Source organism: Megalops cyprinoides, chromosome 8, assembly GCF_013368585.1.
Source record: "Megalops cyprinoides isolate fMegCyp1 chromosome 8, fMegCyp1.pri, whole genome shotgun sequence".
Classification (NCBI taxonomy): Eukaryota; Metazoa; Chordata; class Actinopteri; order Elopiformes; family Megalopidae; genus Megalops; species Megalops cyprinoides.
The window spans coordinates 29461594-29489178 of NC_050590.1; the positions used below are offsets into that span (position 1 = coordinate 29461594).

Here is a 27585-nt window from a genome sequence, read left to right on the forward strand (position 1 = left end):
ATCACTCAGATACCATTAGCGATACCCCTCTAGGCCTAAGCCAGCAAAGGCGACAAAGCAAATCTGCCCACAGAGCACCGCACTGTTTGTATTCATAATTTATGAATTTGTTTAAACAAGCCGGCAACATTACAGTTTCCCATTCATCCACTTAGCTTAATTTCCCAACCATCACGTCCGTTGCTGAGGTGGTATCTATTAAGCCATTTTTGTGCATCATTAAGTTTTAACTGGTGCCCCCTCGCTTTATTGTTCAAATTGCGTATGAATTTATTTAACGTCAGCATTTCTTCTGGCTCCCGACAAGAACTCACATTTTATAACTAATTAAATTGATCCTTTCTCCAGAAGAAGCCACTAAATGGAATTATTTGTACCCAAGTGTCAACATATTAAATCAAAACGATAATGAGCCAGGTCACTGCCTTCTTTCAACCAGACTCTGGCATATACAGATCTTCATCAGTTAACAATCTCCCTGTGCACTGGCAATGAGTGTTGTACTGCTGCTGTCTGGGCTAGAACCCAGCAGATATAAGCAGAATGTAAGGTCCTAATGTTCTGCTAATGGTAAGTACATCCTGAAGATTATGAATGTTTGCACTGTGAATTCATTACTCTATATATTTTTTAAAGAAAGCACAAATATACAGATCATTTCCCATCTATTATATTTTTACTGTTTATCTGCAGGGAATAATTGGGTACTTTCACATTCTCTCTAAAAATATTTTGGGTATTTATGCAATGCATTAACAAAATACTCTCTATCTTTAAAAATAATTTGTGGACTGGAAAATCAGCAAAGGCCCTTAACAGAAGACAAAGTATAATTGGAATCTTTGTTCATTTAGCAACCGCCCATACTTATCTAAGGCTAATTATGAAATTATTCACCATTATGTTGCTGGTGTGTGTGTGCTTGTCTTCCCCGTAAGGACCAAACAATATATTGGATTTAATTACAGTTAACATAATTAGAATAGAACAGCCAATTGCTTGTAGCCTGTTGATGAAATACTGGGAACTGTTCTGTGTTCAGTTTCAGGGATAAATATTGCAAAAATAGATTTCAGCTTGGGGAGATGAGATGTATTAAGAGGGACTCCTTCATGAAGAAAGTGGCTAATTTGGGTCAAGCATAGGCACTGTCCACTGACGCATAGACTCCCTGTTTTACTTTTTGCATAAAAATGAAATTAAAAGAGTATCTCAATTGCACATGTCTCCTTACATTGTTTTTATAAGAAGGAAGCCTGATGTGGTGAAATAAAAGAAATAAAGAGCCAAATTGTTATGAATGGTGCTTCTTTCCTGGTGTGCCATGGCAGAGTCAGTGCAGAAGAGAATGCAGAGAGGAAGCTGCCTATCAATTAGCCCTCTCGCATGGCCCTGCCCCAGAAATGCCTCCTCCACTGCTGCCACTGCTAAATCACTGCAGCCTCCATGAGCCTTGGGAAATGCTGCACATATGAGAGAAATTAAGCCCTCATTTTGGAGAGACACATGCCTATCAAGTCCAGAGGAACAGAAACATGTCCCAGGGGGCCCCTCTACTCCCCCAGGCTGCCACTCACTCTGATAGCAATGCTTAGCCTTACACACTGTATACAAAAGGCTGTAAATCATCTCATCTGCTCCTCATCTTACACACATACGCTCACACAAACACACACACACACAAACACACACACACACATGTGGATATACACATACACACACAGTACAAACAAAAGTGCATACTCACATACACAATCACACACATGGGAATCTTACACACTTTTTGTTTAGTGTCTGTGTTGTTTGCAAGCCCACCTTAAGCTTGTCTGCGTGTGCTGTGGAGGAGGCTTCCCGCCGTGTAATTAAATCCTATCTTTAATCTGGAAATCGTTGGTTATAGTTGGCTATTATTTAACCCTTAGAAGTCCCCCGCTGTTTAAAACCACATGTTTGGTAAGCTTTTATATTCTGAACTACGAACAGACAGTATGAATGAAGCTGAGGAAAAGTGTGCATGTGGGGATGCCTGGAAAATTAGAGCTGATTAAGTCCACATTAAGTTGAATTAAGTTTTAGGTCTCAGGTATGTAGCTTTTCTCCCCAAAACAGCAATAAATTCAAACTCCCTACCATTCCTTAGCACTTTATAAACTGGAAGCCTGCATGTCACAGAAGATATAGGGATAGTGTACAGTCAGTATCTGACATAAATCTCAACAAACGCTGGAAATAAAATCATGACAAGGAGCCTACTAAACCCATAAAACACTGTTACTTAAAGCCCAGGTATTTTATGGCCTTGGACTGCTCTCCACAGCAGGCGCTCTCCCCTGCCCTGTGATGCCGCGGGAGGCGGAGTTCTTGCTTGGTGGGGTACCCCGCGCTGGCTGGGGGTTGGGGAAGGCCAGAACAGAGCTGACTGATGCCCCCCTTAAGCACACACGAGCACACACGCACACATATACGCACACACACATACACACACACATGAGGAGGTAAAAGAAAAGCAGATCTGGATTTGATAAGTAGAACCAGACCATGCACAATGAGTGTGTGTTTAAGACCACATTAAAACTGAGCGTAAACAGCCCATACACCAGTGACTCTCATGGAAAATATACATCTCCACTTCTATCAGTGGACACTTAAGTCGAATCAAGACAGCACACTCAGTTTCTGTGTGTTATTACTGTCCAGAAAAAAAGCTAAGTGTAAATGTACAAGGCCTTTGCTTGTGGTGAACATGAATAAAAATTAAACATATATTGGGATCTATTCTGTGCGCTGGCAGTTTGCTCTCAAATCAATAAAGCAATTCAGAGTGACCAGTAACAGAGAATATCTAATCAAGCAGGGCCTGACTTCACCACTGACAGCAGCACAATGGCTCATATAATTACAAGGGACTAATCCAAAAAAAGACTTGTTAGCGATAAGGTGAAGACACAATCAGGTTGTCATAATAGGAGGGTAATTTGCCCGGCTCAGGCTCTGATTAAAGGCATCCGCTGTTCATTCTGAGTTAGGGATCTTGTCTCCTTGTTTTATCCTGTGCTTACATCTATAGGTCAATTCGACCTTTTAGGAGATATTTCCTTTGTGGTTGTGCGTATACGATACGTCTCCCCCAACCTGTAAGAGCGAATTCTCGCGATCTGCAGCAGAGGTTCTGTGTCACCTTGACTCAGACTGTACCAGCCTCACCACACAGGAATGCCTGGAATGGTGCCATTTAATGCAAGTGCTGCACGCCACTCCTGAAGCACTGTGTGAGACACAGGAATTTACACCTGCCTTAAATTTCCCAGAGAGGTTGCAAGAATGCTTCATCTTCCTGATAGAGAATGTGCAGGCCTCCTGGGTCAAAGGCAGAGCTACACCTCTGCCCTGCACTGGATGTGATATGGATGCACGCACGTATATACGCATGGGCTGGGAGCTGAGATTGGGCAGGTCTGCCTTTAATGTAGGACTGCACTCTATCACAGCACCGCACCCCCATAGGCCCCCTGTGACCCCTACATGTCAACACATGTTCCCAGACGTCTGGCCCTGTGGGCGGGGAGTGCACCTCCACAGACCGCCCCGCATCCTCAGAGTTCCCCTGGTTAACATGACAGGAGAGTGGCACCATTCTCAAAGAGGAGGCCCTCAACAGAACAATCACACAAGTTTCACCTTCAGGGATTAAACCACCTTCGTTGCACTTGTTTAGGAGATCAATGGTTAAGGCAATGATCTGCTGATGTGGGTAAGACAGGAATGACTATGACGCACAAAAAATTGGCTTTGTTCTGCTGGTGATAGGGGTGGGTATGTCAGTGTGGGTTTCTTGTCTCACTGTTCTTAAGCACCCTTGGACTTATTGGGTGCATCCCCCAATGAGCACCCACTCCACAGTAGTGTGTAGTGTGTAAAGTGCAGTGTGGCTTTTGGAGCTGGGTGAGTAAATAAGCAGACTTTGTTTGTCTCTTCTCAGCACTCCTGCTTGAGTGCAGAGGTTGTCGCGATGAAACAAGCCTAATATGTAACTGGCAATTCAAAAACACATTTGTCTAAAGAGGAGAAATCATAAAACAATAGTAAGAATAACTTGCCATAATGCAGTAACCAGAGAAAATGAAAACCATGTGACCAATGCACTGCAGATTAACCTCTACAAATCCACTGTCATTCATTTATCCTTCACCTTGCTTGACTGCCAAATTATGAGTCTGTCAAAATATCACTCTTCAAAACACGTGTGCTAGCATTTGGCCGACAACACCACAAGATCATTTTATTAACTCGTAGCTGATTTCATAGACTGCCGCTCATGTTGCTAACATATGACATCCTACCATTCGTTCCTCTATAATTAGAAAAGCCATATGAAAGGGGTGACTTCAACTCAAATTCTAAAATAAGCTTGATTTGTTGCAACTGAGGGGGAAATACAAAGTGGTGTAATGGGTGGGCCTTTCATAAACACTCTTATCTGAGCCCCAGTCTAGTTGTTCCAGGCGATCTGTGTATAAGCCAAACAGGAACAAGACAGCACTGCTTAATGTCTATTTTTGCTTTCCTGTTAAAGTCAATGGATTTGTGGGGCCTTGCTGGCCTGCTTTTATTGACTTCTCTTATGTAAGGAACACTTCTTTTCTGCCAGAGATCAGATTTACTTCACCATTTGCTTTTAATTGTCACAAGCCTCTCTGTCTGTTCCTAATGGTGCTTTAAGTTCACACTTGAATCACACAGCAGTAATCCCCTCCCTGGGTAGACTTAGTTACACGCAGTACAGAATTCGGTAAGAAGAAGCGGCCGAGGGATAAAAAGCTGTGGGTGAAAAAAACCCTGAGCTTAAACTTGTGATAAGCTCCTAACGCAGTAATCAAAACATCTGGCATCTTAAAACAAGTGACATTGTAATCTTGAACGACAAAGACACAATCCCCCCTCCATTTAATACACAGAAAAAGGATGAAAAGAAAGAAAGGCTATTGAAAGAGCTTGTGTTCCAGATTTTTTGCACACACACAGACACACATAAGCACTGCATTCCATAAAAAAGGAAACATATAGCGATCCACACAGGGCACCGGGTTATAGATCCACCGTTTTCATCCAGACCATGTTGGCTGGATTTATAGCACCCATGTATGTGATCAATTTGTCCATCAATAATAATGGAAAAAAGAATCAGAGCAGGATCAGCAGCCAGAACAGTAGCACGGTAATTGCGTTGATGGTGGCTTTTAAGGCTAAACATAGTACAATACAAACAGCGAAGTAACCAAACCCTGAGTGCTGTTTCACCACTCCACTCAGAGTGGCCTCTGCCAAGGATGAGGAGCTTGTTTGGAGTCTTAATGAACTCAAACCTGTTGTTCATTACATGGAGAGGGCATTTTCTAAGAAACAGTCCCATTTAAGGCCTAGCAAAAAAAAAAAAAAAAACAAAAACGAAAAACAAAAAATCCTTTCACTTGTCTCTTTTGCTTGTCATCATCGCAACCAGAGAGCGCACATGAAGACACTGTAAAAGTGTGTCAGAGTTAGAGGATAAATGGAGTAAAAACAATGAAGAAGAAGTAAAAGAAGTGAAAGCTATAGCAAAAAATGTTCAAATGTTGAGCTGGATATTTTGTGAATTTATTGTGGTCATGTATGCCCACCTAGAGAAATTAGATCCTTGAGTGGGATCTGATTAGCACTGGAGGAAATACATCAGATATTTCCTTTGATTAGTGAGGTGGTATTCCAGCAGTGTGTTTGCACAGGAGTATGCCTAGCCCAGGGTGCAGCACCTTCACCTCTATCCAAAGACAAGGACCAATCCCCGCAGGTTATCGTAGTATACTTGGCTTTTGTCAGAGTGCAGAAGTTAACTTGTGGTAGGGCTTGAATAGTGTTACGCTCACACTCACTGGTCTGCAAGTGCTGTTAGCTTGGTCTGACACTGTTCCTTGTTTAAATCAAATGGATACATTTATGTTCTACTGAAAATAAGAGCATCTGCTAAATCCATGTAATGTAATGTAATGTAATGTAATGAAAACATGACTCCTCAGGCCCCAAACTTCCTGCCAGTTGACATAGTGGCTGGAGTCCCCTGGGCCGGCCCAGGTAGAAGGCTCCACTGGAGCAGGCAGAGAGTGGGGACCCCTGTGAGCGGTGCTCTGTGTAGCACTGGAAGGCCATGCGCCCTCCCCTCTCACCCTGCCGAGGCAGCAAACAGGGGATTCTTTCTATCCAGGAAGAGGACTTGAAAGGAGATTACGGCCCAGCACTAAATTGTGCCATTGTACTTGAGGAGATGTAAATCAGTCAGGTTTGGTTTGGCTCGACACATTAGAGTGACCTGTGGAGGCCCTGGAGGGGGGGTTTGCTAAAGACCTGCTTGGCCGCCGCCTGCATTGTTCTGGGTCTCACACACACATACATTGCTCCCCAAGAAAGAGAGGCAGTATAATGCTCATTTCAGGGTAGAAAACATGGGGTGGAGGAATCTAACTATTACCCTACTTAGAGATTTTTTTCCTCCAGTTTTCATTGTTGTTATCTTATAAACACAAATAAAATTGTCAAGTCTAAAAAGGGTCTGGCAGACCCTCTGTCAAAGTTGAGGTTTGTTATCTCTGATAAAAACCTGCAGCTGCAGTAACACGTTTCAGTGGCAGTAAACAGGTGAAGAAAGGCACTTCCCAGAGGAGTCACCTGTACTTCCATGTGGAGTTCCACGCCTCTGTTTCACATAGAGCCTGACTCAACACATTAACCTCCCCAAGTGACACAGGAAAAGTGTAACACTCTTAACAGTTAAAATGGGAATTCTTAGCATCTACAGCACAGTACCGGCAGATATGTGGAGGGGCACTGCTGGCACAGACTTCACTAGGTGTCCTTGTCTTTCTCATGCAGTTAGGCTGGGCAACCCTGACTGCAGGGACTAACCCTGCAGCCTGTTTGTCTGCCTCTAGCAGTCGGCCTGGGTGGTCTCTGACATTTCCTAACTCCTGCCTCAAAATGCCCACCAACACTACAATCCACCATTCTCCTCCTTCTATACGGGCCTCTGTTTTTGAGTTTGTAGGAATGTAAGTGAAACCCATGTTTAGGTTTAGGCTGCAAGAATCTTTTCATTTTCATTCCTTCATTTGCATTTTTTCATTTTACTTAATTACTTAAGGTGAAAACAAGCAGCAAGCTCCACTCTGGAGAGAAAAGGCATTAAAATGATCCAGTGTAGGTACACTGTAACTACTCCAAAATAACCTTCAACCTGAGGCTAAAACAAACAGAAAGTGCACATGCTCTAAGTGCACCTTTTTAAAAAACATTTAAAATGTGCTTAAGAAAATGAATAAATATTTGTAAAAGCTGGGACTAATGTATTTATGTCAATATTGAGGCAACCTCTAAAAAGAGTTGCCTTTATTAGGGCACGCATTAATATGCACGTAATTCTTGCCGCTTTTCACACAATAACGCCCTCTTCATTGGCGAGCTGCAGTGCTGAGGAAAGTCGCAGCACAGCACTCACCCGGGACACCGCTGTTTCAGAGGCATTTACCACCTTCTTTCATGTCCCCAACCTCCAGGCACTTTTCCACCAGCATGCAAACACTGCTCATTAGGTGTTTTTAGGGTTTTTTTGGTTAATTAGGAAGTGCTAATTATTCTCCTCCTTTTTTCTACTCCTCCTACAATAATTAAGAAGGGCTAATTATCATGTAACCTGGATGAGGGCGGCAACAGCATAGGAAAAAAAAAAACAGACCTGATTCCATCGCAGTGACACCTACCAGTCAAGATTGCATCTGATCCTCTACCACTTATAATGTGTAAAATAGGTTGCCTGTGTAATGACAAAACATCTGGCAATACAACACCTTCATCAAGCCATTACATGTATTCTCTGATCTTTCACTTTTTTATGCATTGCTTGTTTTTGATTCATGGTTGAAATTAAGGCTCCCCAACTACTTAGTTATTGTGTGTAACACCCCCCCCCCCCCCCCCCCCCCAACAACAGCCAAAGTCAAACCCAGCAGCCCTGTAACTCTACCTCCCACATACATATAGGCATACACACATAACTGACCTGAATCTGCTGCTGGAGAAGGTTGATCCTGTGCTGCTGCTGTAGAAGTTGCTGCTGTTGTCTTGCAATCTGGGGGTGATGGGAGAGAGGGAGAAGGGGAGAGAAAGGGTCATGGTGAGTCATTCATTCAGAAGGTAAGCAGCAACGTGTCTATGTGGAACACTGAAAAGGGAGATAGGGACTTGGCAAACTAGAGAAAACTTTGGAGAATAATGCATAGAAATAAAGACTTTGGATCTCTCCCACTGAAAACAGAACCTGTTCTCACTGAGTGCACTGCATGGGTAATTAGACTGTGTCTACGAACAGTTTCCCACAATCCCGTCTGACAGCACTGTCTGCAGGGCTCCTTAGCTTGGCCTGCGGCTGAGCAGCACTCCCCAGGATTAGGGTTAAAAATCTGAGCCAGCAGGGTGGCCAACAACTCAAAAATCGGCACAAGCAATCAAAGGGGTACCGCTGCACCTTAAACAAGCCCACAAGCCAAGTCAACTCACACACCATGAACACCATGAGCTCTAACCTCTCCTCAGTGTGTGTATGGTGAGGGGGAATTTGGAGGAGCATATAACCCTACAAGGGGATCAGTGAGGGGAATGGCATGCTGGCTGGTCTGTGGTGCTTTGCAGGGAAGACTGCATCAGTGGGTTGAGTGCCGCCTGGTAAGCAAAAGGTGTAATTCCACACAGCCAGAGACAGAGCACTGCCTGCCAGAGAGAGCTTTTAGGAGGAGGAGGAATGAAAGAACAAGCGTGCAAACAAAGACGACATGTCATTTCATCTGCAAAGGGGGGTGCGGGGGGGGGGGGGGGGGCAGAAAAGAGACAGAAAGAGCAGGAGCATGAAATATAACAAACCCTGCATTAGACGGCACTCAGAGAAAACATAATACAAACTCAAGACTACTCTTTAGCCCTCAAAGGCCACTGGTGTACAGCGGTGAAACCGTCTCTTTTCCAAATGGGAAGGAGGACTCGTCAGTTACGGAGCTTCAGAATGGGAAATGGAGAAAGGAGATTGACGTGTTTACAGCTCTGATAGTTAACGTGGGCGCGCGTCCCCCATTGGCCAGGCCAGCTGGCACCAGAGCGGTCTGAAAGACCGCTGTCAGCCGCTTCATCACCCGCCACTGACTGGCACATAGGCAGAGATGGGGGCCTGATTCACCAGCCCCTACTCTCACTTCACCGAGCATGACAACCTAGTTTTAAGTGTCATTTAATTTTCATTTTCAAATATAATTACAAAGTGTTCACTGTAAGATATCACCCCTCTGCAAATGTGTCAGGATTAATTTGTGCTGGCTTCCTCACGAGTGTCAACAGTTAATTACTGTGTCGTGTCTGGATGGCTAAATGACATTCTCACTCTGGGTCTCTATTTTTCTTTTTTTTTTTCTTGTTTTACAATGCTCAGTGATCTTCTTGTCTAAAAGGGGCTAAGCTTGTACCCTCATACGTGTAATCCGTATTCATTAAAAACATATGAAGATATGATATGGCACCTCCTCCCAAAATGTTGTTTAATAAAAGGCATAATACTACTTATAATATTCTCCTAAAAAGTGTACATATATTCGAGGTGGGTAATGTAAGTTAGACTTCATTTCAGTGTCACAGCCCTGCTTGAATTGTATCACTGCAGAGCTAAAAAAGGCACTTTTTTGGAGAGTAGCTCATAAAAGCATTTGAACTGAGGAAAGAACATTGAAGCTAATGACAGATTAGATTTTTTTCCTTTTTCATTTTCAAAGATAAATGCAGTTCAAGGACCGTTAATTTGCTGATTTTAAAAGCATACCTAATTTAGGTAATCTATATTACTGACTTAATGCAGAGACAGTTATTATATAATATATACCTAATACATTTATGTAACATCTGCTTTGAAAATGCATGCAAATTAGAAATATTCAGCAAGGTGTTAACCATTCTGAACTGCTGTTGTGGTAATGTAACTTGGATGTACGTACACACACACACACACACACACACACACACACACACTTACTACTACAATGTGCATATGTGTGTGTGTCTAGGATTTTCTTGCAAAAGTGATTTCCTCATCATAATGGCACAGAGAGATGGTGGGTGGTGCTGTGCTTACCTGCTCCTGTTGTTGGCGGGCCAGCTCCATTTGCTGGCGCTGCTTCTCCATCTGCGAGGCGGCCAGCTTCTTCTGCTCATCATGGGCAGCCAGGAGCTGCTCCCGCAGGCTGATCAGCTGGGTGATCATGGTGGAGAGCTGGCGCTCCTTCTCCGCCAGGCTTTCAGGGGTACCTGTCCCCAAGGAAGAGAGAGAGATGGTAGGGTCAGAATAAGGAGACACATGTAGCCTCAGTAGTATAGAGCTAACACACACACACAGCATTGCTGTCTAACCCCTCTATTGGCCAAGCCTAATATAATAAGGAAATAATTTTTATATCAGTAATTTATTTTCAATTCCATAAATAGTAACCTATTAAAGCAGAGGAATCAGAGATATGCATATTTATGTATATGTATATTTATTGCAGATCTGTTTTAGGGACATGTCTGAGATGTTTTGGCACTTCAAAAAGCATTCACTATTTGTTTTTTGATTTTTGCAATTACATCCATATAATACTTTAATATGTTTTGACATTATAGCAAAATAAAGCAATAATGTCATCTTAGCGTAATAATGTGATAACAGCCCAGGAAGATACAAGAAAATTTAGCTAACACTGCATTTACACAAAATACCTCCTTGCACTGAGCACAGACCAGAAAATCAATTGCAGTCATCTGATGTGGCCATGGTGAGTGAAAAGGGTACCGTGTCAATGCATTCGAAACACTGAGCACAAAGTGCAGGCTTGCAGGGAACAAAGAGCTGGCCCGACTTTCGTGTATCTCTCCTGGAAAAGGGGCAAGCATACAAACAGCTCCTTCACACAACTAAACTCTCTGTTCAATACCTTCCAACAACAGAGGAGTGAACACTTCTGGTCCCCTCACTTAAAAAAGAACATTCCCTCAATTATCTCCAAAGTTATTTTTCAGCTTTCTGTCTATCTTAAAAAGGATGGGAAAATAAACGCTGCTCGACACTAAATGTTCTCATACAGCTGCTGCAGCCTTCAGATTGGCGACATCAGGAGAACCCCTCAACCATGTTGCCGAAGCGTTTACAGAGTGTTCAAAGTGTGCAAGGAAGAAAGGATCCTATTCAGAATGAGAAGGTTGCCTCGCAGACTCATGGTCTCAATCCTTGGAGGCCACAGCTGTTTTTTGTGGTGTCACACAATTGTTCCCGGCAAAGGGGGGATCAGACAGAGCTGGTGTGAGGATGTGGCACATAAGTGACAATGACAGTCAATGTAGAAACATCTGCTGTGTCATCTCAGTCAGAGCCTCACAAGCTCCTGTTTGTCTGTGTCTGTGCATTTTTTACACTGTCCTCCTAACACCTGCTAACATGTCGAGGTGGCGCTTGCCTCTCATTAAGGGAGAGGACTTCTGTGTCTGTGTCACATCCAGCTGCAATCCTGTGACAGCCCCTCATGGTTTTCAATTGCAATACTAGGGGCCAGTTGCTATTCTATACCTTGTACAGCCACATGAGAAAGGGACAGCAGGTTGGAGAGCCAGTGAGAAGCCCAGACTATATTGTACCCCCTCTTAATCAATGCTAAGTGATCTTCCCATTGACTTACACAGCCGACGTAATTGCCAGTGAGAGGCAGGGCAGTAACTCACTCTCTACTTGGCCATCCTCTCTGTGCCTGTGCAAATCCGACATGCTGACATGCCCGCTTACGAACAGAGGGAATGACGCGGTCCCTCTGGCCCCCTGCCCGGCTCGCAGACAGTGTTAAATTCTTTCCTGGGTGTCTCTCCCTCGTACCCTCCGGGCACATCTGTCTTGAGTTTCTCCCATGGTTCCCTGGGGCCCGCTCCAGTTCAACTATTTTAATTTGACTAAACACCTGATTCATCTTATCTCTGCAATGAGGAAGGCAGTTTGTCTTAATAGGCCCTGTCAACCTCCAACCCCATTCAGAGCAATTTACTGGCAGCCTGGTGCCGCTGCAATGGAAGAAAGCTGCAATTCTCCATTTATCCTCCTCAAAACAGAGCACCTAAAAGCGCCTATTCACTGGTGCTGCATGCGGTTTCAGGGGGCTGAATTGACTTCTTATTCACCCAGCTACACTTGTTGTGAATGGCTTATCTGTAAAATTGATACATTTGCCACCGATTTTATTAACCTTTGGCTCAGCCCATGAAGGGCCGCATTTATAAGGCCCTGGGTACCTTCCTCCTGCTGCAGATCAGCCCTGACCAATATGGTAAGAAGGGGTGTGTTTTTCTCTGGTGATGTAGTAGAGGGAGCAAGGGCAACAATTTGAGACTGGGGTCCAGAGTGCATAAGCTGCCTCTTGTGGAACTGGGGCAAAGAAGAAGCCCCCAAGAGGCCGCTAACAAGAGGCCCCAGCAAACACCAACAGTGTCTTCTCATTGGTACACATATGTCTACGCCTCACAGTGCTCAATTTTAAAAACACTTTTGAAGTCAAAGCCATATGTGTGATGAGGTTCAGTTTCGAGGATCAGGTTCAAGCCCATGTAAAAAGCAAATGAAACCAAACCAGCATAGCATGTACAATCAAGCATAACTGTTCAGTATAAGCCTAATGATGGAAGATATTAAACCTCACACCTTTCAAAACTGTACTGCTGTCTCAGAGAATCCAACTGTGCCTCAGCAAAACAAGGTTTTATTGATATTATGCGTGCACACACACAAGCACACATACATACATACAGACATGTATACTCATACACATATGTACACACACATGTGCTCGTACACACACATAAGCCTCCATTCACCCCCACACAGCTTGAGACATTGTTACACTATGACAGCAGAGGCAGGTGCTTAGCACGAGCTGTGCTGTGATCAGGGGCCAAAAAGGGACCCTGGAGGATGTGTCCTCTGGACCTGGGTGTTGGGAACACCAGCCCATACAAACACTAATGGAATATTAAGAGAGGCCTCATTGTTTTGATGGTCACCTATATTGTGCTCAGTCACACCATTCCCAATCCAGAGAAAATGGTCAGTCAAAGTTCTGTGTTCCCTCTTATGTTATCCCTGCTTTCCTTCACCACATTTCTCCACTGCTGTTACCCCCATCTCACTCCAAAGAATCCCCAGAAAAATCTTCACCTTATCTTTGTGGATGCTCCAACATTTATGATTCCTTCAATACTTCCTCTGGGAGGACTTTTCATCTGCTAAAGGATGATACATTCCAGCATTTTTTCTTTTGATTATCAGGGAACTCCATTTTTTCAGCAACACTATATAATTCTAATTTCCAGATTAAAGTGGTGTGTTTGCCTGTTTGCTTGGGGGATTGATCTGATCACAATGCAGCCTCATTCTCATGATCATTTCTGGGCGTGTCACACAGGCAGATAATCCAGAAGGATGACAGAAGGGAGTGAAAGGGATCAACCCAGCCACACATGTGACCTTAGTCCCTTTCAGCACGCTCCACGGCCAGTTCACCAAGCCATGGACGAGGACAACACACAGTTCTTTTTGACCTTATCTTGCATCTTTTCCCTGCACTAAATTGTGGATCAACGAAGATCAAAATTTTTACTGGAAAACAGCATCAGTGGAAACACATCAGCTCCTCCCACAACATGCCTTCAAGTTTTGAGTGGACATTGCCGTCTGTAAAGGTGTCTCCCTGGCTTGTGTTTCCTGAAGGGGATGGAGGACGTGCGAACACCTCCTCTGTAAATAAACTGTCCAGATTCTGAAACTGCAAGCATATTTATTCCCCCCCCCCCCCCCCCCCACTGCCCCCTCTTCCTCCCAGCTCCTGATTGAGGGAACACAATTGTGGACTAAAAGGGGGAGCCTATTTGATCAGTGCTGCTGCAAGCAAAGGTGTTCCACAGTCCTGCTCTCACATCAAATACTCTGTGATGTCTCCACATCTAAAGCGACTGAACCTGCATTCAGCATTTACCTGTTTTGATTCCTCCCCATCCCCTCCCTCCTCCCAAATGTCACAAAGTAGGCCAGAAAATATCAGCCAAATAAATAACTGAATACACAGTACCAGAAAAACAACTGAGGTAAAAGAGGGGGAGTATTATTCAGGCCTTGGGGCTTGTGGATAAAAGGCACTTTGTAGGGGTGCAATTTGTTCTGCCCCCCACCTCCCACCCCCACTTCCCTACCCCTATTCTCCCACCCTCTGCATCCCCCCACTCCTCTAATCAAGCAGTCTCTAATTTGAGTTCCAAGTCCAGCACTGGGGAAAAGTAGGCAGCTTGTTACTTTGAAGAGTCCCGAGTGAATAACGCAGATAAAAGATTCAGGCACAAAAAGAGGAAGGAGGGGGGAAAAAAACGAAAGAATCACAAAGCAGCCTATTCTCTCCCGGGCCTTTGGTCAGGACAGCTGAACCATTCTGACCAAGTTCTGAATGACTTTTTTAACGCTGGAGCACTGGAATGCCTTTGTCTCTCCGTCAGTTGGCCATTGTGGATGCTCCCGTACGCTGCTGGCCCGTCCTAAGTAAATTAAGACTTTTCTAAATGCTCTGATTGTGCCCGGCTGGATTCGGAACATAGCTGGCATGCCTGGTGCGATGGAGGCCCAGGCCATGCTCCTCTAAATGGGGAAGGTGCACCCAAATAATGACTTCTTTCCTCATCCTGTTTGTATGCACATGATTTACAGCCCATACTCTGATCTGGTCTGTGCCCTCTAATGAAAAATGAAAAAGGGACCAATACAGTCATTATCAATAGCATCTACAGAAGCTTTCAGTATCATTTGAATGTTTTTTTAGTATTGTATTGATGGATTGTATTTTTTAGTATTATATTAGTTGATACATCAGTCTGCTCTTATACTAAAATTATAATACACCTAATGGAGACAACTCCCACAGCCTGTAAAGCATGTGCCAACAAATCACATGGCTTACAAAGGACTCTGAACTATGCTCATTTTAAATGATTATTTCAAGCTTTCAAATGATTTTTTAATTACCTGTTTTGGAAATGTGATTAATTTCATTATTTGGCACAATTCAGCAGTAGAAGTGGCAATCGCGCTGTCATGCACTGACAAGCTGAGAAAGGAAAAGGAAGAAAGTTGTGAATCTGACTATTTATTACCAGCCTAACAATTCGGAGGATGGCTGCCTTTCTCTGGCACAAATGGAATGAATTAAATGATATGTGCCTTTTTTCTGCTGTGAGAGTGCTTCTTAATAACACCATGTCGCTGTGCATGAAAACAATCTGACCTCTCCCAAAAAATCGTAGGACCGTTCTCTTGACATAGCTGCTCTGCACGGTGCAAAGCACCTGCCAGTGAATTCCAATGCGTGTAATAAAAGAGTGCAAAACAAGCTTTTGAAAGAATTCTCAAATTATGCTGGTCTGCTACCTCTGCATCCCTCATCTTTTTGAGAACTTAAGTATACACATCTCACTAGCTCAAAAATGTGAAAAATTCAAGGGTGTCCAGAGTAATAATGAACATGTTTCCTGGCCCCCAGTTCTTGACAATACACACAACAGCTGTTTCACCTGGTTCCAGCGAGCTGCCTCTGACGCAATATAAGCCTTGCTAATCCGGCCAATAAAATATCATTAACAAGCATGAACAAAGCCTCACCAGCACATGCCATTTTATGGCAGCCCAATTTCTTAATCCATTTAATGTTGCAATGAGGTGAAAATACTCCACCAGCTTAGTACGAACTGACCTACCGACAAAAAAACATGCTTGGCTCTGTTAGGGTTTTTTAACACCAATAAGAACATTGCTGTATTTTGAAGCTATTGTGCACAATTAGCTTTATTTTCAAATATTAATAAGGATGTGGTTTACAATATTCAACTCAGTGGTGTTTATGCTGTGGAGTTTGACAAGGTGGGGTACATGCTTGGAGGCACAACAAAAGGCAGATTTTACTTTTTCCTAGAATGCTTTGTCCACACTTGGTAAGACACACAGAGTGTCTTAACAAAGTTAGAATGGAGAGCACTGGATAGCTGCTCACTTCAACAAAAACACAAAACTATACGGCCCTTTATGCACTGAGGCATAATTAAGATGAAGCAAGAACTACTTCACCCTATGGTTTTTGACATCAGATAAAATCATTCCATCAAAGTAAAACACTGAGATACGGATCAGAATATTATGACAGTGTGACTGCCATGCCATCGTGTTAGCAGAGTTAAAAGAATGTTTTATTTCAAGTCAATCTTAAGGAATGCGCAGCATAAAGGCAGGTGGAACGCATCGCTTCACCTCTGAAAAAATGTAAAAGGTGGCTGGTCTGCTGGAACAATGCAACCGAGTTAACCTTGGGTGACACACACGTGACACCGTTTCAGAACACCCATTCACTCGTCACACACATATGGCGACACCTTGACCCCCTCTTGTTTTCATCACACAAATGCCATGTGGTGTAACTGATTGCAGTCAACAGCTAAGACTAGCCAGTGTTCAAGGCCCAACAAGTCTCATAATGGGAGAGAAAAAGATTCAATCGGACATGGACTGTAAGAAAATGCAGAAAGATAAAATACTCTTGAAAACATGATGGATTTTCAGGTTTTGTTCCCGATTAACTGCCGGGTTGGTTCAGAGAATCTACATGCAGAATGTGAGACTGGATCCGCAGACATGTCAAGAGTCAAGTGAGATTTTATTGTTTTATGTGGGAGACAGAGCAGGACATGGTGGCATCTGTTCTTCAATGGCAAGGTCTGCCCCCAAACTGCAAATTTATTGACCCTCTTTTCACCCTGCAAGCGGCAGAGGCCCAGAGGCAGGATTGTATCGGGAAGTGCAGCCTGACTCATGCTATACAAGCCCAGCCACACTGGCTCAGGTCTGAGGATTGCTGCATAACTGAGGCCGTCATTCACCTTGGCCACCGAGCCCCTCCCTTAATACCAGTTTTTTGCCATTCCTGTTAGCAACAGGGGTGGATTATGATTTTCAATCATTAAAATGACGGTTTTCAAGGATCATATCATGTAACCAGTACTAACTATGTTTATAACTTATTAAGAGCTCATTTGTATGTAGAATAGTGGAAGACCTCCTAAGCAGTAATTTCTCTCCTCTGGCCAAAGGAATATAAACATGTACACTGCCACACTGTGGATCTGGAACCAGCAGGAGGGGAGTGGACTTAGTGTGCCTCTGCCAGACTACACTCCACATACACTTGTTTGCTCCTGCTTTTTAAAACCCCAATTCGAGGGGTGTGGGTGTGTGTGTGTGTGTGTGTGGGGGGGGGGGGGGGGGGCATTATACGGGTGCACAAGGTGTCCCTTTCTGCCAGCAGACCACAAGTCAAATTCCTTAACTCATTAGGAAACAACATGGGACCCCTCTCACTGCGCTGATCCTATGAATGTGTTCCAAAGAATAATAGTTTACTGTGGCTCATATTTCACTCAAGCGCATGAGGCAAACAGTTTACCAGTGTAAGTGTTTGGATTTTAAAAATGCTCACTGTAGTGCTTTTATCCAAGCTCACTGTGGTGCTTTGAGGTGTCTGATGGAATGAGCACTCCCACTCCCATCACACACACAGACACACAGACACACACTACCCCCTCCCACCCAGCCACCCCTCATGTTATGTGCTCCCTGAATGCAGGATCCTCAATCTTCCTCTCTCCAGCATTCTCACAGCCCAGTTGTTTCTATCAGTAACAAAGCTATTGGTAAAAAATTAGGTCCACACCAACAGAGTGCACTCTGCTGGTACAAGTCACATTTGTTCCATCAGAAGTGGTTATTATAAGCAGTTAGTGCTTATAAGTGGAGTACTCAGTGTTTGAAGACACATCCAAGAAATCCAACCATCTCAGGATCCCTGTGCTGAATGTGAATTTTATGATCATAGGTTTCACAGAGGTGCTTGGTGTACACATAGCACATTGTCAAACAAATGCAAACTCGGGGCAGAGGTGCCTTGCTATGAATAAATACCAAATGATCACGGTTACATATGTATGCTCGTACATAGTGCCATATATCTCCACTGGCATTTTCTCCACACTTTATTTGAACAATTTAGAATAAAGCCAAATGTTGAATTGAATAATCGTGTTTCCAAGCAGACCCAGCTGCTGGAACAATCTGCCTTCTGTCTCCACACAGTCTCCCTCTGTCCTAACCATAATGCAGGCCCAGGTACAGGCAACATCAAATCAATCTCAGCTGCAGGCCCGTCCACGCTCCCACGGTAAGTAGCTTGTACTTATCTGTCAACCACAGGACTTTCGATGCACGCTCCACCACTGTCATGTAGACGGCATTAAATAATTGATTATCCAGCTGCAGGAGGGCATTTTCGCCTATATGGAATTTCGGCAACCATTTTACGCAAAGTTACAATGCTGTGCAGAAATTTTCATTAAGCCTCCCTGAGACTGAATGCAGTTTGTGTTCCAATATCGCAACCGCAATTTTTCCCCCCCTTTCACTGAGGAAACGCTTGGAATTTTTAGGGCCGGGGACACTGAGCTGTTGGAGGCAAATTAAAACAGCCCCTTTCAGAGAGAGGGCAAGAGGGACTGAAAGGCCCCGATTGACTTCGAATGAAAGTGTTCGGCGCAAACCGCACTGTACAACTGGGGAACTTATTCCGAACACCTTTTCTCCCCATAAGCCAACATTTATATTCCAGGCAGAATTTACATTTAGTACATAGCACAAATTCTTGTACCCGACACGCCTTCAGCAGAATGAGAGGAGAAGGGGGTGGTGTTCTTCTAAGTCTCCCCTCAGATGGATCAGCCCCCAACTGGATTTGCTGCTGATGAAAGTGAACAGACCTGTCACAACATTTATTGGGCGAAGAACTCAGGTGAGCATGGTAATGACAAGATCAAACAAAACCTGTATCAAAATGGCCGCCCTCAGTAGCTCTGCAAATGGCTTGCTTTGACTACACTTAATTACTGCCAGTGGGTTGTGCAGGGGAATGTATGTATTCAATGACAGTATTATTACCATTTATAACAGGTGGGGGGGGGGGGGGGGGGGGGGGGTGGGGGTGGGGGGGGGGGGGGTGGGGTGTCTGTAAAACAGGCGTGGTCAGGAGCTGAGACGTTGATGCAGCAGTGGAGGTGACAGTGTTGCAGTGGATATAGATCTCTTTGAAGGGTAGTAATTAAAGCAGGTTTGAGTCTGCACAACCCTGCCTCAGGCCTGCTCTCTCTCTCTCCCTCTTTCTATGGTCTGACATGTGGCTTGGACTCCCTCCAGACAGCCGCTCTTTCTTGCTCTGTGGTTTTGTTCAGGAGATCTCATCTCCCGCCCCACCGTTCCCCCTGATTGACAGCTAAACTCAGGTATGAAAACAAACATTTACCTGTGGAATCGGCGGGTGAAAGCGATCTGCCACTAATTCGACATCGCACTCCGTACCTGCCACCTTCCCAGAGTGGTGCTTTAACTCTTTAAGTCTTTAAGTCAGGTGTTTTTGTACACTAGTGGTTCTCTTATGGTAATAACCCTAAAGAAATGCATTTCAGCTTCTCTTTCTTGGGAATCATTCTTGAGTTATGAACATTAATAATAATATCTTTACATTTATATTTATGAAAATACAACATTATAAATAATGATATATCATTGCATAACACAGTATATAAGAGCAAAATAAAGCAAAATGACAATAATAGGCCATTCAGCCCATACGGCTATAGTTTAGTGTCTCTAGCCCTGTATTAAGACTGAATTTGAATGCAACAAAGGTTCCACTACGAGTCCTGGTAAGCTAATCCATTAATGAGTCTCTCTGTTTAAAGTACAGCCTGGCAGTAGTGTGAAATTTGCCTTTAACTAATTCCCACCTGTGCTCTCTTGTTTTGTTGCCAGAACTCAGTATGAACAATGTTACATCTATCACCAAGTTAAAAGAAATCAAACTGTGATAATATAGTGGTTATGTTTACTTTATGTACTCTTTCACCTTGACAGTGCTTTTGTCTGGGCATGTTTGGACACACGGAGTGGAATATTCAACATGGGTGAAGCACGCAGTCACATTCTTCTCATGCTATTGTTTTCTGCTGTGAGGGCTAGTCATTATGTTAACCAATCATGCCTTTTTCCTCACCTTCTCACGACAATGAAAAAACAAGGTGAACTGATTAGTTTAGATGGTGAGGGAGCTGCTGAGTTAAAACAAAGTTTTCACATTTATATGGGTACAACAGGCATTGTGCATGATGCATTGCGGGTGAAAAAACCATCTATTACATTTAGTCATTTGTTTCAGTGGGGGCAGAATTTAATATCTGATTTATTTATCACCATCAAAAGCATTCTTTTGTAGCAGTGTAACAATACCACAAACGAAGAGCTGCAGATAGAATGCACAATGCCATTGGTTTGGAATTCAATGCTTACAGGCTTCAGATTGTGAGGCAAGGCCGGCTTGCCAGTAGGTAGCTTTTTATCTAGATGTCAGCCTTTATCTGCAACTTTGTTCCATTAATTTAAACCTACAGGCCCGCTTGGCCTCTGTATTGATTTTAACCCAACAATTAATGTGGCCTCTGATTTATCATAACACTTTAGATCTTAATCATGCGCTGCTCTCCGCTTGGTGCCTTTGTTTGCTCTTTAATTGAGAAGACCTTGTGTGTCTCCAACCCAGAGCTTCTTTTTAATTGCCAGTATTTACATCAGGCAGACTTCAAACGCGGTAAAAGACGTTTGTAAGGGGGAGCACAAAGAGGCGCTTTGAAATGTCTACAGTCATATGAAATGGCATGCTAATTAAAAACCTGAGGCCGCCAGTGAGATATGAAAAGTATTCATATTTGTATCTTCCATTGCAGAGTCAGTTTCTTTGGAAATCAACAGAGGGGTCTGTGTTTGTGTGCACTCCTTTTATCGTCCCTACCTGCGCACTGTATGCTCCCGAACCGTTCCCTCACAATTTCAATTTATCAAATAAAGAAACATTTTGAAATTAAAAGAGACCCACTTTCAAAAGGCTAAATCATTTTTAACATTTTAACCTCAGGACTTTGATCCACAGTGGCATATTCCAGGGTAGCTACAATGAATCTAGTTTGCCATGGTGTGATTTATATTTGAGTTCATTAGGACTATTGCCAATAAATATACATATTAGAATGTTCACCGGCTTTTTTTATACACACAGTAAATCTAATTCAGTACTTAAAACCAAGGGGAAAATATTTATCATTCTGTACAGGATTTGAACAAAATGGCCATTAAAGTGGAGGTATACTTTAAAACACAAAATGTGACTCAAGGGTGCCTGTGTATCAAAGGCAAACACCACCACAATTCTGGTAAAAAGAGTTCTCCATACACATTTTAGATCACATTGAAAAAATTGTGTCTGATTTCAGTTTAAAGTTGTTCATTTTTCAGTTTTGTTTTGTGCTGCTCTGTTTTTTTTTTTTATATTAGTAAAAGCTACCTCCTACCTAAACAGAGCTCTCAGATGGAACAACTGTTATTGAAGGTTTCAAAAGCCCACGCAAATAAATAATGATGATAGAGACAATGTAATCACTATTTGCAGTTTTAATTCTATTTGTTGTAACGTGGTGCTGCCAGGGTGAAGGGAACAGCGAGCTGGCAGCAAGACTGCCTCGGAATAGTACCAAGAAGGAACACCCAATCGGTTCAGCCCACAGAGAGAGAGAAATGACACATAAGAGTGGGGGAAAGTAGGGAGAGAGGGAGAAAATGAAGGAGAGCATGAAGTAGGGAGGGAGAGAGAGAAAGTGGTCAGAACAGTAGGAGAGAGGGAGACAGAGAGGGCAGGAAGTAGAAGGAGAGGGAACAGAGAGTGGGAGACAGAAAGCCCTGGTTATCGGAGGACTGATGCTGTTCCTTCCCTTGCTGTGCAGGAGACTCCTTAGTAACAGCCAGTGCTGAGGATCAGAAAGAGCCAGGCTTTGGTAGATACTCACCTACTCTGAGAATAAACAGAGAGATTTATGGGGGAACCTTCAGCTGGTGTTTAGCAAACGCTGCACTCAGACCTGCATCGACGCAGGATAGAGTGATCCCCACACCATGTTCTCCACTGCACTGTTTATGTTTAGCATACTTCCATCCCAATCTAAGTTCAACACTAACAAGAGGGCCATTCACCTGCGCAGTACACTGTAATCGGGGTACTAGGGACAGTGCCTTCACAGCACCACATGCACACAATAGCCTGTGTATTACAGTGAGTATCTCCACAGCAGCTAATGCACATTGGAGTCATGGTACTGCCTTGACATGTCTTCAAAAGACCATATACACGCTATGGTCTGTTCCTTAGAGTCAGGAGAGAGCCAAAATTGCAGTTGGCAGTTGTATAATTAGCAGAAAACTAGAAAACAGCCATAATAGAGCAAAACAAAGCAGGTCCCTTGTTGCTTTGAAGGATGGATTTTGAAACTGCTAAGCAGAGGAGGGGTCTGGAAAGAGGTATTTTGACATAAGAGATAAGGGAGTAAGACAGGAAATAAGGATAGGAAAATGGCCAGATGCTTTTGCACAATGCAAGTTGGCGAGGATAGCCTGTTTTCTGATTAGGGCTGATGGGAGGGTTGGCTCTCTCTCTTTTGATAAAAGCACACTTAACCATGAAATGGTGAAGTCCCTTTGACCACGACACACAAGCTTACCTTTTATTTCTCCCAGAAGTTCACTTGTGTTGAGTCGCTCCATCTTCTCCTTCCAGTCTTTTGAGAGAAGTTTTTCCATACAAGAGGACTCTAGGAGAGGGAGAAAGGAGAGGGTCTTTTCACTTCACTGTAGAAGGTGTGCATGATTCCCAGACAGGTCCTTACTGCCTGATGTTTCATATTTTCTTCAGAAGTACCCTTTGGCTGAATATAATTACCCTCATTTATACCCTAATAATATAAGAGGCTAATATATCATTTTACATGTAAACAAGCAATCATAAAGGCAACTGTTCTCTTTTTCTGTAGAAAAAGAATGTGGGTATTTACATGCAACAAAAGGACTTATAATTATATCACAGTATGAAAGGAGTATCGTGTTAAATTAAATTACTAGGCAGGCCGTAAACTTCAAACCTTGAGAAAAATAAATCTGTCAAGTGAAAGCGATATAATTATACTGATTTAACCGGGCAAAAGGAAGTAAGAGGGAAAATAAAGGTATATAAAGGTATAGATTCGTAACAACTCGTTATACCAGGTGGACTGAAGTGCAGTGCAGAAGCTGCATAGCCTTAGCCAAGGTCACATCGCACAGTGTGTTGCACGGATGAGTTAGCCTGAGCCTCACAGCAGTAACATCACAATTCCTCACGAAGACAGAAATTCAATGTACCCTCTAACCTGTTACTTCCAGCAAATATTTGCAAATAACAACAATGAAAAGGGGTTTATTTCCTACGAAAAGTATTTATAGGAAATGTGAAACCCTCTGTCTGAATAATGCTGATTTTTTTCCAAAAGGTCACTCAAAATCTTGATATCAAAACAGTCATATCCAGTGCCTTTTCTCTGCTCCCATATGTATATACATATATATGCATGTGTCTGTCTGTCTATCCATCTCTACATGCAAGCTAAGTGGAATAACCATGACAATGCCCTGGCTGTGCTGTGGAGGTCAAACTGGACAAGGTGGGTGGAGATGAGTGGGAGGGGCTACAAAGCAACATTAAAAGGAAGGTAAAGGGGGTGAGAAGGGGGTTTGCCCAGGAATGCATGCAGCCAAGTGCTGATGAGGACAATTAACATTTGTCCAGTGGACAATGAATCAGGAGAGGAGTGTCTGGAATCTGTAACACCACCACTGATAAAGAACGGGCTGCTCACTGGCCCAGAGGGCGGGGCTCTCTTCACTCCACTTGTAACATGGAGCACAGACTGTTCTTATCAAATAGGGTCATCCACCCCTAGCCCCAATCCCTCATCACAGAGGCCACTCTGGACAGGGCCTGACACTGAGGAAGCAGCCACATCACTGTGACAGTTTGGGCGATGACAGGTCTGCCAATCCTCAGGTCCCACACAATAAAAGCCCTCTGATGAGGAGTCTTTGTTTTCCTTCCAGGGCACATCATAGCCACACAAACAAGGCCTCCACAGAGTCCCAAGGTTTTTCCAGGAACACAGTTGCAGTCACAAGCTCCTTTGGCTGTCACAGACAACACACTGGGCACAATGCTGTGAAGTTTCTGGGGCTTTATATTCCTTCATGTTTCTAAATCATTAAAAACCTTATCAACATATCAACATATTTTTTTGCATTACTGAAGAATTTATTCATTTTCATCACCATTATCAATGCTGGGTGTGTTTTCTAAGTTGACCACTGCTTTTATGTAAGTGCTTTTTACAGATGTCATCTTTAAAATGTGTTTTTTTAACAAGGTGACCTACTATCTTAGCGCCTTCCAGTGCCCTTGTCTTGTGAAGATTACATCATGACTTATAAGAATGGCTTTGCTCTTTGAGAAAAAGGGCAAAAGGCAAAAGCAGGCATTCTGGCGGGGAAAACCCAGAGGCAATGAGGATTGTAAACGGTTAAATGGTTCTGTAGACAATGGCTCATTTGTGATCCCCTTGCTAACAAAAGGCCAAAATGCATAAGTATGAAAGTATTGTGAATGGTTTAGAGATTCTAGCACAAAAGCTTTGTGTATGTAGGTTAGTGTAGTCATGACGTACTTGAGGCACTAAAAAAAATTAATTTTGCTCAAAAAGCCTTCAATGTCTGGATGTACATAAAAGAGTATATTTTTGTGCTTTATGAAAAATTTACCCAATTTGATCTCCACTATATGCACACTAATACTCATCCCAGGAGAAAATATTTCAAGTAATTGCATTCTATTCTTTTACTCATCTACAAATGTAGCCATAAAACTGATATTGAATAAAGGAATTTCTCAGTCTTCACTTTCTCCCAAATTACAGGTGCCACTGAGAGTACATTTTAAAGGCTCCTTTCATTTCCCATGTCCCCCCTCATTTATTTCATATATGGAAAGCACACAGTAGTAAATGAGGACCAATGGAAGATCATGTAATTCTGGGATTACATCGACTGCTCTGGGTTGGGGGTTTTCTGGAATGGGGAGCTAAAAACTCCCAGTACCAGGGTCTTGCATAAAATGGAATTAGTGAAGGGATTTACTGTAGCCACTTAGGAAAGAAAACACAATCTGTAACTCTACGCTACATCTGTACTTCATTCCAATGGGAATCAAGGAGGGGGAGGATTTACACTCTTGCTCTGATAAACAAGGCTGACAGGGAGGAGGAGCGAGACCCAGCGGACGCGGCAGTGAGGCCGGGGCGAGAGGCGCTTTACCCTACATGGCGTGCCGTCCCCCATTACTCTTCCCCTGTCCTCAGCAGAGCAGAGATTTAGGCTCTGTTTGGACTGCGCACAGGAAAATGATGCCTTTCACACTGCCCTTTGTCTCAGCGCTCCACAGTTCAACCCGCTGATCCCACCCCCTTTGAAATATAAAAGTCACCCCCCCCCCCCATAACACCAACAAAAAAAGAGGCAGTAAATCAAGCACCAGTGACACAGGGGTTCAAGGCTTCTTACGCCCAATTTAAGGGACGCCCGGTGGAGATGTGGAGGAGTTGGCATGTGTTGTTCCGTTGGAGTGTCCACTTCCTCCACTGCATGTGCTGGCAGGGTGTTTCCACTTCAGGTCACTGCAACATTGTTTCTGTTTCATCGGCTCACACCGATCCCAAACACACAGTTTGTTTCTTTAACCCTGGGTGAGGGTGACCCGGTCGGCATGTTAACTCCCTACTGTCTGAAAGTGTGATCAGAGAGGGAGAGGTACACCCCGTTAGGGTTGTGGATGGGGCTGCCACTATCCAATGAAACAGCGCCCTCACAAACAGGCAATCAAGCAAACAGCCTGCTCTGCAGATATGCAACAAATACCAACGTTAGACCTTCTTTCTCAGGGGGCCAGGGAGCTACCGGTCACAGCTGGACGTGTTAACTTGATGGCGGGAGCTGGGCGTTGGGGGAGACAGCATGTGTGCAGAGGAGCAGGGGAGGACCAGGGCATGATGGAAGACTTGCAACCATCCACCAGGGTAAACGTGGCCACAGATGCCGCTCTAGCACTTGATCATTAAGGAATGCGGAAAGTTGTGGAGATAATGCGGTGCCAGCTCCCGTCCCGCACCGCTCTCCCTCCCTGAGGGAGGGGCTGCATCTCACCATCTCCCATCCCTCCCTCCTGGCAACACTCCTCCCTACCTCAACCCCAGCCCCGAGCCAGACACCCAAGACGTGCCAAGCAATACAAAAGCAAAGACTACTACCACTGGAATGTGTGAAAAAATGAATCACTCCTCCCTCCTTTCACCTGATACAGGTGAGTAATGCCCGAGGATTCTGTATACAACAACTTAACAAGATAACCCTTGCTCTTAAGCCAATGTACGAGAGAACACCAGGACTGAAGAGGAGTTATTGCTCTTACAGTGGTCATCCATGGTTACTCGTGAAAAACACTTTAGGAAAACACAGTTAATGAGTCAGCCGTCTGGCTTGTTTCAAAGTATCCTTATAAAGGCTAAGCATTTGGAAGAATTCAGATTAATAATTGTAGATTTCTTGAATACCAGTCCTTCTTCTCTGGAGAGATTCTCTATGCCAAGAGAAAAATGGATTGGAGAATCAGAATAACAGTACAGTAGCTGCTGCTCAGAGTGTAAAATACAGAGTACTACACATCTGTACAGTAATAAAAGGTGTATTTATTGTCAACTACAAACCAAGAGTGTGAAGTGCAAGATGACAAAACTCTGTTATCAAAGTTACTTGAAATAAGCTTTTGAGCAAAAGCACTGTAAAATGTTCAGCAAATGCTAGAAATTTTTAACTCTCTTTTAAAATGTGGTCATAAATAAGAACCCTCAAAACATTCATTTTGGTCAAACCTAAGATTATGTTTCTTTAGTGCATAAGATTTGGGGAAAAATGAGGAGAGTTAAAGGAGCACAAATTAATGGCATATTGTTATCCAATTCTATTAGTTGCTGTTATAAACTATTGCTTAGTCAAAGAAAACTCTGAAATCAATGCACATATATAACTCCTCTGCACCAAAAGCTCTTTGAACTCTTAGCCAGAATAAAGAGACTAAAGAATCTGAAGAGACTAAAAAATCTGGTTATGGAGGATACAATTCAGACTGGATGAGAATGAAATGAAAACAATAGCTGCTCCTTATTTACATTTTCCCAAGGTTTCCATGGCAAAGCGATCATGCCCCCTGGATGAGACAGCAGAGGCCTGCCATTGGTTCCACTGGACTGGTCCCAAGTTCCCCAGGCTCTGGGACACAGAGGGGCAGAGGGGACCGCGCTTGGCAGAGGACCAATGCAGACTGGCTGCTCCAGAGCTATGCATTAAACAAAACTACTTCAAATGTGCCC

The 27585-nt window shown here is 43.5% G+C and overlaps 1 protein-coding gene across 8 annotated transcripts in view; it reads right to left on the reverse strand.

Annotated features, from left to right (window-relative positions):
- LOC118781774 (transcription factor SOX-6-like) overlaps positions 1-27585 on the reverse strand; it is a 169655-nt gene that overhangs the window by 52178 nt on the left and 89892 nt on the right. For all 8 annotated transcript variants that reach the window (XM_036534832.1, XM_036534831.1, XM_036534835.1 and 5 more), the window contains 3 exons: positions 22807-22896; positions 10196-10368; positions 8087-8155 (listed from right to left, as the gene is read on the reverse strand). In XM_036534832.1, coding sequence (XP_036390725.1) covers positions 8087-8155; positions 10196-10368; positions 22807-22896 — 332 coding nt within the window. The remainder of the gene's footprint in view (positions 1-8086; positions 8156-10195; positions 10369-22806; positions 22897-27585) is intronic.